Here is a 13,456-nt window from a genome sequence, read left to right as displayed (position 1 = left end):
AGTGTCTCTTTGACGAATTTTTGTGTACCGTTTCAAAGGTAATTTTGTGTGTTTGCGTATTCAACAGTTTTGAATTCTTGTGTTAAAATGTTCGGATAGCATTACTAATTTGACTTCCTTCTAGTTTTAATGCAATTTTTTCCATCAGAATGTGTGGTATATGGGCCTTGTTCGGTAGTGATGAGTGCCTCGCAGCTCAGTGCTCCAATGCCATGAAGATCGCGCATCGTGGTCCAGATGCTTTCCGCTTCGAGAATGTCAATGGATTCACCAACTGCTGCTTTGGGTTTCACCGCCTTGCTATTGTGGACCAGCTGTACGGCATGCAGCCTCTGCGTGTCAAGAAGTTTCCCTACCTCTGGTTGTGTTACAACGGTGAGATCTACAACCACATCAAGGTAAGTAACATTCTTGGCCTATTTCACTTTCACTTTATTTCACAAAAAAAGCACAATTTAAAATGATATTATATGTATATTATGATTGTCATTAACTTTTCTTCCACTAACAAAAGTTATTTTTTACTTTGTACTGATTTTCTCTTTCTTCTTCCTCTTCCTCCTTCTCTCCCTCCTCCTTTTTCTGCCTTAAAAGTGTATGGGTTTCATAGAAAATAAATCATAGAGACCCCCAAATTGTCAGGATAAACCCAAATTTGTGTACCGCTACTCAGGCACACACACACACCCGTTCTATAGTAGGTGGCGCTATAAGGCAATTTGTGTTTTGAATCATAACTTTAGAACCTTAAAGGGATACTTTACCGTTTTTTCATATTAAACTATGTTATTCCCTTAACTAAGACGAGTTGATGCATACCTCTCTCGTCTCAGTGCGTGCACTAAATCCCTCTGTCTTGCGGCGAAACTTTGTTAGCCCAGTTCATTTAATATGGGCCAAGCAGAGAAGCTACCAAACACCTCCACGTTTTCCCTATTTAAATACAGTTACTCGCGAAGTGTAACTCGACCTAGAACGGTGACACAAAACAAAACGTTGCGCTTTTCTAAGCGTGTAAAATGGATAACTATTTTGTATGGCGGAATACCATAGCAAGTGCTTGTAAGCACTTCGACTTGGCGCAGTAATATCTTCACTAGAGGGAGCGGGGGCCGGTGAGAGGATTTTTCCACGAGTGAAGATATTACTGCGCCAAGTCGAAGTGCTTACAAGCACTTGCTATGGTATTCCGCCATACAAAATAGTTATCCATTTTACACGCTTAGAAAAGCGCAACGTTTTGTTTTGTGTCACCGTTCTAGGTCGAGTTACACTTCGCGAGTAACTGTATTTAAATAGGGAAAACGTGGAGGTGTTTGGTAGCTTCTCTGCTTGGCCCATATTAAATGAACTGGGCTAACAAAGTTTCGCCGCAAGACAGAGGGATTTAGTGCACGCACTGAAACGAGAGAGGTATGTATCAACTCGTCTTAGTTAAGGGAATAACATAGTTTAATATGAAAAAACGGTAAAGTATCCCTTTAAGAACTAGAAACAAAATAGTTTTTTCCTCCTTTCTTTTTTAAAAATTTTTTTTATCAAAGCATTGCAAAGTCTTAAGATGAAGTGCCCCTATTATGCCATGGACCCTGGCTAGTCTGAGACTCAAACGTCTGTGTGTGTGCACGCACGTGCCTGTGTGTGTGTGTGCAATAGCCATGTAAGATTTTCAAAGTATAATACGTTTCAGAAAGTTTCACGGTATACAGTATTAAACAATATATAATAATAACATATAAATTGTCTATACTAATAATAAATATAGCTGCAAGCAGCAATTATCGGGGCCAAGCAAGAAGCAAACATGAAGCTAGCGTCAGACCATCAGTAAAATATAGCATTTTATACTTTATTGTAGTTAGTTTTGTTCAGTTATAGCACCACCAAGAGGTGCAATCCTATCAGTTTTTCCTCAGAATGTGCCCATACATAGGTGTGTCCAATTTGGTGAAAATATCACAATTCGTTTTGGAGTTAAAGACATTTAAATGGATGAGCACATGAAAAATGACCCCCATCGAACTTTGATTGCATTTATTTTTTACACTTACAAGGACAATTGTCAACTTTCTATGTTTCCAAATTTCCTACCGTGGTTTCGTCTCAGTTGGACTAAGGGTTTCAAATATATTCGCAAAAGTTGTTTTAACGCTAAATTACAAGCGTTAAAAAAAACAAAGCAAAACCCATCATGTTTGGTATCGCTGGACTCGGCAAGGTTTCAGGAATCCTAGGAGAGGATGCTTGTGAAAATAAGTCAACCACAACCAAAGTTATAAGCATGTAAATATCCAAAACTTCTCAGACTCCTTCAGGGCATCGTGCCGATGACCCATACTGAGTTTCTTTATAATACTAAATGAAAACATGGACAAATACCTTAAATAACATTTAAATAAATGATTATTATTATGAGAAGTACATACAATATGTACAACAGTGATATATTTCTGACTGTAATAATTGTTTTACTTCAACATGACTTTATTTATTTGTAAGGAGAGATTGTATTCTCGAATTTGGGGGAACATGTTCGATTGTTTCTTCCTTTTACAGCCACGTATTTTTATAATTTTTTTGGCAAATTGGCTATCTATCTTCAAGGACAACAATGCATTTATTTTTTCGATATCTAAAGTGTTCCCATATTTTTTTTGGTGGGGGATAGAGATTAGCGATAACAGCCTCTGTCTCTAACATTTTCTCTGCTGTATATGTGTGGGTGGAGCAAGTCGAGAGTTAGAGAGTGAGCAGTCAAGTGGAAAGAAGTTTTTTTCAAATACCTCTGATGTGCAAGATCGCATAATCGTACACGTTCATACCGCCATACTAGTATACCAGTACAACCCTAGTGTGCAACCGTGGCATCCACATTTATTGTGCCAGTATGACTCTCCACCTCACATCATCTCTCCAATTCCTTCATGGTTTAACATGCATCTAATGATCTGTCTTTTCCCTTATAGCTGAAGGAGCACTTTGAGTTTGATTATCAGACCAAAGTGGATGGAGAGATCCTTCTGCACCTGTACGATCGTTTTGGAATCGAGAAGATGCCAACTCTGCTTGATGGAGTGTTCGCATTCATCCTGTTGGACACTGCTAACAAAAAGGTTTTCTTAGGCAGGGACACCTATGGTGTGAGACCACTGTTCAGACTGCTTACCGACGATGGCTTTCTAGCTGTCAGTTCTGAGGCCAAAGGTATAATGAATAATGTAAAGCACCTTCTCTGGTAGGGCTGCACGAATAATTGAAACTAAATGAAATCCCACTAATGCCGAGTTCACACTGCACAATTTTATTCCCGATTTTCACTCGCTGACATATTTTGCGAAATCGCCAACAAATGCCTGAAATGTTCATGCGAGTGACAATCACGCTGTGTGCATTATCAAAGACGCGATCTGAGAGAATTGCAGACACATCGCTGACGCCTGTGAGATATTTGGCATGCTAAATATTTGGACCTGTTTGCAATTCAAAATCCTGCTGTGTGAATGTGTTCTGACTGGAAATTACATTGGCGATGACCTACAGCCAATAGAAGAGCAGGATACAGGGCAGCGGGAAGTTTGAGGAGGAGTTATAGACCAGAATATCAGCAAGCAAAGGCTCCTCCGTCTATTTGATCCCAAGAAATGGAGGAAAGTTTATTTTTCTAATTGCTTAAAATGAACGACTACAGGTCGATCAGAAAAACCTTTAGTCGAGAGCAGCCCATGTTTGTGCTGCACGTTTCAGAGTGAAGCACGGCACTGTTCTTTTACGTACCTCGAGCTCATCATCTGGTGTTTTCAGTGTCTCAGAGTGGCTTGGTTCACAGTAAATGCTGCTCCACTCAAACTCATCTCTACATCTGCTCTGAGTTTGGGTTGCATTTAGGAACACAACATGAGGCAACCATCTTCCCAAACTTGTGATGAGAAGTGCGTCTAATCCAAAAGAGAAGGCTCCCTGAGGTTCTCTGCCAAAATAAAATATTCATGGTTTACTTATTATTATTATTATTATTATTATTTTATTTTATTTATTTAATCACTTTCATTTAAAATCGTGCAGCCCTATCTCCTGATGCAATACCTTGAGCACACCTTTATTCCAGAATTTAATTTGAACAACATCAAAATTTCACTGTGATTTAATCCAAACAGGTTTGACAGAGATCACACACTCCATGTCCACCCCTGCAAAGATCACCCCCTTCCCCCCAGGACACTTTGAGGAGTTTGACTTGAAGCTCACTGGAAAAGTCAAGTCTGTTCAGATGGAGCGCTTCCACTGCTGCACAGAGGAACCTAAACATGCCTCCTATAACAACCTTCAGGGCCTTGGCACAGGTAGATGTCATATAGTGACGTAAAAGTAGTCCAGATTACTTGTGCATTTCTATTTCACATGTTCTGAAGCCATTTTATAGCTATGAAACTGAGTTTTTGTGTGACCCTCTTTCCAAGTATCATCAAAAATCATCCCAATCGCCTCTTGTTCTGTATACTCCTCCTTTGCCATGTTTTTGTTCGTTTCTTTTATTTTCTTCTGCAATCCAAAGCTCCCTAACCTGCCATACTCTTGTTACTGTTACTTGTTACTCTCTCTCCGTTCAAATCCTTCCTTCTCGCTTTCCCAGAAAGCTGCTGTCATTTGCTGATGGAAATGACTGTAATGAGCCATATGTTGCCTAAAAGCGCATGTTGTCTACTGTCAGGAGCAATTTGAATGATTTTGATGGTGCTAACAGTTGAAGAGTTATGGTAATGTGAATACAGCTTGGTTTGTGTCGGCGCCAACACAACCAGTTTAATAGAGTTAAATATCTATGGAACAGATGAATGTAAGAGTTACTTCTAGAACCTCCCTGTAATATACATCTGCTTACACCACCATTTACTGTACCATCAATAAAAACTTTAGAGAAATGAATTTCTCCCTTGTCATCAGGCTTTGAATTGGAGACGGTCAAGAGCAACATTAGGATCCTGTTTGAAAATGCTGTAAAGAAACGCTTGATGGCTCACAGAAGAATCGGCTGCCTCCTCTCAGGTGCCTGTGCTGCTCTTTCTGTTATTTGCTTTAAGTGGGTTTGTTACTCTGACTTTTTTATTACATTCACCCTATCCATGATGGTTTTATTTCCAGGTGGTCTCGATTCCAGTCTGGTTGCGGCGACACTCGTGAAACTGGCCAAAGAAGAAGAGCTTCAGTATCCCATTCAGACGTTTGCCATTGGTGCAGATGACAGCCCAGATCTTCTTGCTGCCCGCAAGGTAAGTGACACTGTACATTCAGCATGTCATATGCACTTTATGCTTCTATAGCCTGAACATGTGTTGCACTTTCTATGGATAGTGCATTTCTATACACTTTGTGTTGACTTAAAAGCATTAGACGTTAGTGTTGTCATGATTGTGGAATTTCGAACCTCGATAAAATACCTTTGAAATATCAAAGGTTTAATACCATTCTTGGATTCTACAGGGAAAAATTGAGTTTCTGAAGAAATTTTTTATATTTGGTGCATTTTAAGAGCAAAAGTACTTTTACCTTTTTAATCTTTGCAATGGCTTTATGCCTGTACTTTAACGTGGACTCAACCCCCCCTGTTTGATTACTGATGGTTCACACCTCAGATTTGAAAAAAAGCTCAAGAAATGGTTTGTAAAGCTGTGGAAAAATGGGAGTGTAGCGGGTGAGAAGAGGGGAAACGACAACCAATAATACACAGATCTACAAGACACTCATTACACAAACAAATGAATATTAATGAGCAGAGAAGAAAAAAAAGAGTAGGGGGCATCATTATGCATTTTAAAAATATAACCCTATGACAACAAACTCATAAAACTTCTATCATTAGAGACCACTATCAAATAGATAGTTTATCATTAACAAATCAAATAGGGTTTTAGAAATATCAACAAATCAGCATTATAACTTTCTAGAGCTATTGGTCTAAATGAAAAATGAGGAAGAACATTTAAAATGTCTAATTCATTACATTTATGTGCGTTACAATCTCAACGTCATTTTAACACAAAGAATAAAGTTATAATTTATTTTAAAAATTGTCCATTATTCAAATTTTTGGTCAACATCATTGTCTTTTGTATAATAATTCACTGTGTCATTGCTCATCATCAGATGTAACGCTGTATCAGTGTGCTTATTTGGACATTTCATTTGAAGAAGACACGATGAAATATGTGCGCATATACAGTACTGGTTTAGGTTTGGATAAAACCACCAAAATAAAAGTTCCATGGTTTAAAGGGCCATGAAAGTCTAAAACACATTTTTTGAGATGCTTCCAGTAACAGATATGAACCGGTTGCACATCAATGGTCTTATTTTTATTATAGAGGCAAAAGAGGATCATAACTTTTTGGATTGTTTTGTTCTTCCAGTTTAAAAATCAGTTGAATCACGTGCCATATGTGGTTTTGAGTATTTAGTAGCAGATCACGTTGGTTTTAACTGGTGTTGTGTGGCAGGTGGCAGCCTACATTGGCAGTGAACACCATGAGGTGAACTTCACGCCTGAGGAGGGTATCCGCGCGGTGGACGAAGTCATCTTTCACTTGGAGAGTTTTGACATCACCACTGTGCGTGCCTCTGTTGGTGAGTACAGGAGCTCAGACTAATTATAGGAGTAGAAGGAACTAGGGCTACTCACCAGTAATTATTTTGTGTTTTTCTAGTCGACTAGTAGTTCATTTAATCAATTAGTTGACTGATCGCATGTTTAAAGCTGCACTATGTAACATTTGTGTTAAAAAATGTACAAAATGTATATAATGAGCGAGTACATCATGAATCCAGTTTTTGTCTTATCCTGAATAATAAATGTTTATATTTGGACTCTTGTAGCCCAGTACCTGCGTGACTCATCATAGACATAAACGGAGAGAAGTCGCTCTGACTACAATGTTCTTCCACAAGATGCCAGAAGTTACATGAATTAAACCGTAATGATGATTTAAATGGTATAAATCTATAATGATCCTTTAATTGCCTATACTGTAAATATATATATATATAATAGTGTAATCAGCAATCGTGCACACACACTCGTGCTTGCCGTAGCACACCGATTATGAATGTGTTATAAAAAACAGCAAGAAGACTGTCTGAACATTTTAATAATTTATTGATAAAATTGTGTTTTCGGATGCAGAAATTTAAGTCAACGATGCTGACTCATCTCAGTAGTGGTTATCTATATGCATTTTTCATATGGATTACATAATCGGAGAATATTTGCTTCCCATTTGAATTGGTTCATTTAAAAGTAGACATTTCAAGCTTTCTATAGGTGCATTTCTCATGTCTGTGAGGTAAGAATACACTGAGTTTCGGTTTATTTCGACAAGCTGAGACTGAGATGGCAGAAAGAGCATCCTGTTTGTTTTCATTATTTTACAAAAGTTTGAAGTTTTATTGTTATTGCGAGTGCACACAATTACAATTTCAAATTATGTATTACCAGAGCCCATCTACGGAGAGCCTGTCCACTCCCTATTAAGTCCTATTGTACCAAATTTTGGTTGTAGTTCCACCAGAGTTCCACTGGGGGCGATCGCCCATGAGTGCAAAATGAATGGGAGTCTATGGAGCTAGACGGCTAAATTTGTCTCTTTCACCCGATTTCCGTTGAGAAATCTCAGATTTGATTGTAGGTTTTGCAAGTTCAACATGGGTTATAGGTCGAAAGTTGAATGAACGAGTACTTATGTCCTTTCAATTTCTTACAGGTTGAGTTGTTGTTGCCCATAACACGCTAGCATTCTGCTAATGAACGCTGATTGGTCAGTGAAGGACTGATTACGACCAGAGATACCGCTTGATGGCATCGTGTGTGTGTGTGTGTATTTTTGGCGTGGTCTTTTAAAACAACAAAACAAAAACTCTTCTAGCACGTGTATTTATCTGTGTCAGCTGTGTTGTCGACGCCTCGAGAGAAAAGAAAGTGCAGAGCGCGAAAGCACCAAAGTGACTGAAGGATTGCCGTAAAGCAGTATCTCTGGTCGTACGATGTGTAAAGACTTTTTAAAGCAAATAAGTGACTCTAAAAAAATCTAATACCCAGTAATGTGTAATTTCTTTGCATCTCCATTCGAATACAAACATTCAAATTACTAGACAAAAAAATATATCCTGAGAAAAGTGGATTTTGAGGGGTATAGCTCCATAGACTCATCCTGTGAGCGCCCTCATTTACATTTACATTTACATTTAGTCATTTAGCAGACGCCCTTATCCAAAGCGACTTACAAATTAGGACTAAGTTCAGCGAGTCATCATAAAGAGGCAAAAGCAACAACAACGCAGGAAGTGCTCAAAATACGAAGTTCTGGTATTATTCAGAGTAGCATAAGCCTGATAAGTGATGTTTCAAAGGGAAAGGATTTTTTTTTTATTTTTTTTTTATTTTTTTTTTTTTTTATAAGGTTAAGTGCTCACGGAAGAGATTGGTTTTCAGCTGTTTTTTGAATGTTGTCAGGGATTCTGCATTCCGGATGAGGGTGGGGAGAGCGTTCCACCAGCATGGAACTGTAAATGAGAATGTTCTGGAAAGTGATTTTGTGGCTTTCTGTGATGGAACCACGAGACGTCGCTCGTTGACCGATCGTAGGTGTCTGGTAGGGATGTAGACTCGTAGGAGTGAGTGAAAGTAGGAGGGAGCTGAGCCTGTGATAGTTCTGTAAGCAAGCGTCAGAGCCTTGAACTTGATGCGAGCAGCTAGAGGTAGCCAGTGCAGAGAGATGAACAGAGGAGTGACGTGGGCCCTCTTGGGCTCGTTGAAGACAAGACGAGCTGCAGCATTCTGGATCATCTGTAGGGGTTTGGTCGCACATGCTGGGAGTCCAGCCAGAAGGGCATTGCAGTAGTCAAGCCTAGAGATGACCAGGGCCTGGACGATAAGTTGTGTTGCATGCTCAGTTAGGAAAGGCCTGATCTTCCTGATGTTGTGCAGTGCAAACCTGCATGATCGAGCTGTCTTTGAAATGTGATCTGTGAAGGTCAGCTGGTCATCAAACGTTACTCCAAGATTTCTGACCGATCTTGATGGGGTGATTAATGATGACTCTAGCTGGATGGTGAAGTCGTGCTGTAGAGACGGATTGGCAGGGAGGACGAGAAGCTCAGTCTTTGCCAGGTTGAGCTGCAGGTGGTGTTCCTTCATCCATGTGGAGATGTCCGCCAGACAGCTTGAGACCCGTGCAGCTACTGTGGGATCATCTGGTTGAAAGGAGAGGAAGAGCTGTGTGTCATCAGCATAGCAGTGGTAGGAAAAACCGTGTGCCTGTATGATGTGTCCCAGTGATGTGGTGTAGATGGAGAAGAGGAGGGGACCAAGAACTGAACCCTGGGGAACCCCTGTGGTCAGCTGATGTGCTCTGGATACCTCGCCTCTCCATGCGACCTTGAAGGACCTACCTGTGAGATAGGACTCAAACCAGTGGAGTGAAGTTCCTGTGATGCCCAGTGATGAGAGGGTGGACAGAAGGATCTGATGATTCACCGTGTCGAAGGCAGCAGACAGATCCAGGAGAATGAGGACTGAAGATTTGGAAGCAGCTTTTGCGATCCGTAGGGCTTCTGTGACTGACAGTAATGCAGTCTCAGTTGAATGTCCTTTCTTGAAGCCAGATTGGTTGACATCCAGCTGGTTGTTTAGAGACAAGAAGGATGTTAGTTGGTTGAAGACAGCTCTTTCAAGTGTCTTCGCAATGAATGGTAGGAGAGAGATAGGTCTGTAATTCTCTACCAATGATGTGTTTAGCGTTGGTTTTTTGAGCAGTGGAGTAACCCGAGCCTGCTTGAATGCTGTAGGGAAGGTGCCAGTGTGGAGGGATGAGTTGATGATGTGTGTGAGTGATGGTAGAAGTGTGGGAGAGATGGCTTGTAGAAGGTGTGAGGGGATGGGGTCAAGCGTGCAGGTGGTAGGGTGACTGGAGAGGAGAAGTGTAGATACTTCTTCCTCGGTTAGCGAAGAAAAGGAGGCCCTCATATGGAACCAGAGTGGAACTGCAACCAGTTCAGAAGCCGGAAGTTTACTGAGAGTGGAAGTTCTCCCCTTATTAGACATTCTCTGGTATTACTCTTTTGAATAATGTATTATCTGTATGACCAAAAATATATTTATATTTTTTGCATCATTTGCTTCAGCAATATGAATCTCCTAGCTCAGCTTATTGCCACTAGGTGGCAACAATGCTTTTCAGAAAAAGATTTGTATTCAGTGATTTGTTTTTGTTTTTTTCTATGCAGGGATGTACCTGATATCAAAGTACATCCGTGAGAAGACAGACAGCGTTGTGATTTTCTCAGGTGAAGGTTCTGATGAGCTGACACAAGGATACATCTACTTTCATAAGGTACATGTCATTTATGATCATAAGGTACGTGTCAACTCCAAATGTATAAAAAAAAGCTACACTTAAAAATGCTCAAATAAAAGATGTAGGGTGTAGCAACATTTGTGTAGTTTTATAATGTAATTCAATGACATTCAGACATTTTAAGTGGGACTTCACTATGGTCACTATGTGAGACATTAGTGTCTTGTCATGCATTGTTAGCTATATCTTCAGACTTGATTTCAGCTGAATTTGTGACCTGATTTGAATTAGGCGCCGACCCCTAAAGCGGGCGCTGAGGAGAGTGTACGTCTGCTGAAAGAGCTTTATCTGTTTGATGTGCTGAGAGCGGACAGAACCACGGCTGCACACGGGTAAGACAAAATACCCCTTCCTTCTCTTCTCTTCCCACAGTAACTTGGTGATTTCCACTGTTTGTGACGTCAAACCTTTTCCACTAGACTGGAGCTGAGAGTGCCTTTCCTGGACCACAGATTCACCGCATACTACCTCTCTCTGCCTGCAGAGATGAGAGCACCGAAGGTGAGTCCTGACGCCTCACAATTCAGTGATTTATCCTTCCTCATGTCAGTCTAAAATGTGTCTATTCCCACATCAGTTACGGTGCCTGGTCTGAAGTGTAATACAAAAACCAAAACCCAAAATATGAGCAATAATGATAGTGATGCTTAATTTATTGGTATTGCTTTTGTTTTTCGAATATCATATTAGTGTTTTTTGTAATCCGACTGAATAACTTGTTTGATTGGAGCAGAATGGTGTGGAGAAGCATCTCCTGAGGGAATCGTTTAAAGGGATGAATCTTATCCCAGATGAGATTCTCTGGAGAAGGAAAGAGGCCTTCAGTGATGGTATGACATCCTTGAAGAAATCCTGGTATGCAAGCCTGCAGGAGCACATCGAGTCTGAGGTACTACACATGTACACACAGACTATGATGTCATGGATGTGCACAGTATCGGTGTGAATCCTTTAATCTATCTTTTCTCCTTCAGGTGAACGACTCTCAGTTGGAGAAGGCTGATAAGCTGTTCCCTTTCAACCCCCCCAAAACCAAAGAAGGCTTCTACATAAGGCAGGTCTTTGAGAAGAAGTACCCCGGCCGCAGCGAATGGACGCCACATTACTGGATGCCCCGCTGGATCAAGGCCACCGACCCCTCAGCCAGAACCCTGTCCATCTACAAGCCTGATAAAGACGAGTAAACGCATCATTCTTCAGACCTTGGCTAAAGATTACATTCTTTTTCAGCACACACATCTGCCTATGGAGCTGGTTCAAAATGTATCATGCTACCTTCCTCTATTAAATTAGCTAAATTTAAGTATTTTTTAGGTGGTTTGATTAATCTTTTCTAAAGAGAACTGAATTTATAATACTGCAGGCCAGTTCTTCACAGAAGTATCTTTTAAAAATGAAGCCCTGTCCACTGCCTTGCTTAAGTTCAGTGTATTTATGTACAATATACTTAGTGTCATTCTCATCCATTTTAATTTATTATATACATTTTATTTTATAATAATAAGCTTTATTTTATTATTATTATTATTTATATAGAATCTAAAAAGATTTGGGAGCCGTATTGGTTAAAGGACTCCACTACAAAAATGTATACAGAAACCTATAAATACTATTTTTGTTACTGCTTTAAAACTCAGAACTTAACATTAGCCAACATTGTCAACAAAAGAGTTTTATACAAAGATTCAGAAAGCTTGAAGGGGATCCATAAGATTTTAAGATCAGGGGTGCATTTCCCAAAGCCAACTATGGTTACAATTTCTGTCGTTACCAATAGAGCTCAATGGAACTTGCAAAGAAAGTTGACTAACGATAATTTTGGGAAGTGCACCCCTGGACTGGAAAAGTTGTTGGTTTGATTCTTACAGGCCATGAACTACTTCCATTTTGCACTTGAGGTAAGCACTTATGTTCCTTCAGTGGGACTGTCCCTTTGAGTGTTTTTGTATGTGTAGAATTAGTTATTTGACAGATTAGCAATTGATTGGCTAGTTAAACTGCTTTTAATCAGTGAAATTAAAGGGATGATCCACTAAAAAAAACTGTTCTAAACCTGTTAAATGTTGGTAACCAAACTGTTTTGGTGACCAGTGACTTCCATTGAGTGGACAAAAACAGACTTTTTTCAAAATATTTTTTGAGTTCCACAGAAGAAAGTTCTGAAAGCATCCTCACATCAGGGCGAGTAAATGGCAATTTTCAATTGTGGGTAAAATATTCCTTTAAAATGTATTTCTAAAACAGTTTGTAAATTTCTCAAAGTGAAATGCCTCACACTGGTTAAAGTAAGATTAACAATTTAGCCTTATGGGTAGTTCATTTTTTAAATATTTGGTGCACCAACACTATCTGGCAAAATTAATAATAATAATTTTGGATTTCATTAATGAGATGGATGTGTATGTAACATGAGTGTATAAAGCATCTTCAGACTCCTCCACTGACTAATCAAATACTTTTCAGTTACTTTCTAGACATTGATGTGCGCATAAGTTATTGATTTGAAAGATCTGGTCATGGTGTTAATAAAACTTTTCTTCAATATATCTTGATGTGTTTTAATTAATGTCAGTAAATAATATAATATATAAATAAGCTATAACTGCATAAATATACAAAGAAAGTAGATATCAAGGTCCAGAGTTGAGGACCCTTGATGTAGATGATATAGTTCAAATAAGGTAGATAACTTTAATAACATAAAACAAACAAAAAGCAGTATTCCAGCATGAAGTGGTACACTGTAAAAAGAAATTACATCCCCAAGTCAAAAATTTCAAGTGACCGATAACATCTACATTTTTCAATTAGTCTGACGTATTATTTCTCATTGAGCCAATGTTAACAGACTATTGCAACAAGAATTTCACTTGGGCCAATTGAAAAATTTAGATGTTATAGGTCACTTGAAATTTTTGATTTGGGAGGGTTAGAAATTTTTCACAGTGTCGATTTTCCCCTACGCACCTGACTTAAGTTTTGCCCAGGTGTCCCAGACACCCAAAAGTTTTATACTCTTACTAGGCGTACTTCAATACCTGTTCTAGTCGACG

General features: G+C 39.3%; 1 protein-coding gene across 2 annotated transcripts in view; it reads left to right on the top strand.

Annotated features, from left to right (window-relative positions):
• The window catches only part of LOC309509123 (asparagine synthetase [glutamine-hydrolyzing]-like), a 55,839-nt gene extending 42,890 nt beyond the window's left edge, over positions 1 to 12,949 (top strand). For both annotated transcript variants that reach the window (XM_082183675.1, XM_082183674.1), the window contains exons 2-12: positions 149 to 398; positions 2,967 to 3,204; positions 4,155 to 4,340; positions 4,942 to 5,043; positions 5,140 to 5,267; positions 6,492 to 6,618; positions 10,273 to 10,379; positions 10,635 to 10,735; positions 10,823 to 10,904; positions 11,137 to 11,292; positions 11,378 to 12,949. In XM_082183675.1, the coding sequence (XP_082039801.1) occupies positions 150 to 398; positions 2,967 to 3,204; positions 4,155 to 4,340; positions 4,942 to 5,043; positions 5,140 to 5,267; positions 6,492 to 6,618; positions 10,273 to 10,379; positions 10,635 to 10,735; positions 10,823 to 10,904; positions 11,137 to 11,292; positions 11,378 to 11,587 (1,686 nt within the window). In that variant the 5' untranslated portion in view covers position 149 and the 3' untranslated portion in view covers positions 11,588 to 12,949. The remainder of the gene's footprint in view (positions 1 to 148; positions 399 to 2,966; positions 3,205 to 4,154; positions 4,341 to 4,941; positions 5,044 to 5,139; positions 5,268 to 6,491; positions 6,619 to 10,272; positions 10,380 to 10,634; positions 10,736 to 10,822; positions 10,905 to 11,136; positions 11,293 to 11,377) is intronic.
• Positions 12,950 to 13,456: the final 507 nt, after the last annotated feature.

This window comes from Leuciscus leuciscus, assembly GCF_965113295.1.
Source record: "Leuciscus leuciscus genome assembly, chromosome: 11".
Taxonomy (NCBI): Eukaryota; Metazoa; Chordata; class Actinopteri; order Cypriniformes; family Leuciscidae; genus Leuciscus; species Leuciscus leuciscus.
Note: the sequence above shows the minus strand (reverse complement) of the source record. Positions and strands in the feature narration are given on the sequence as shown.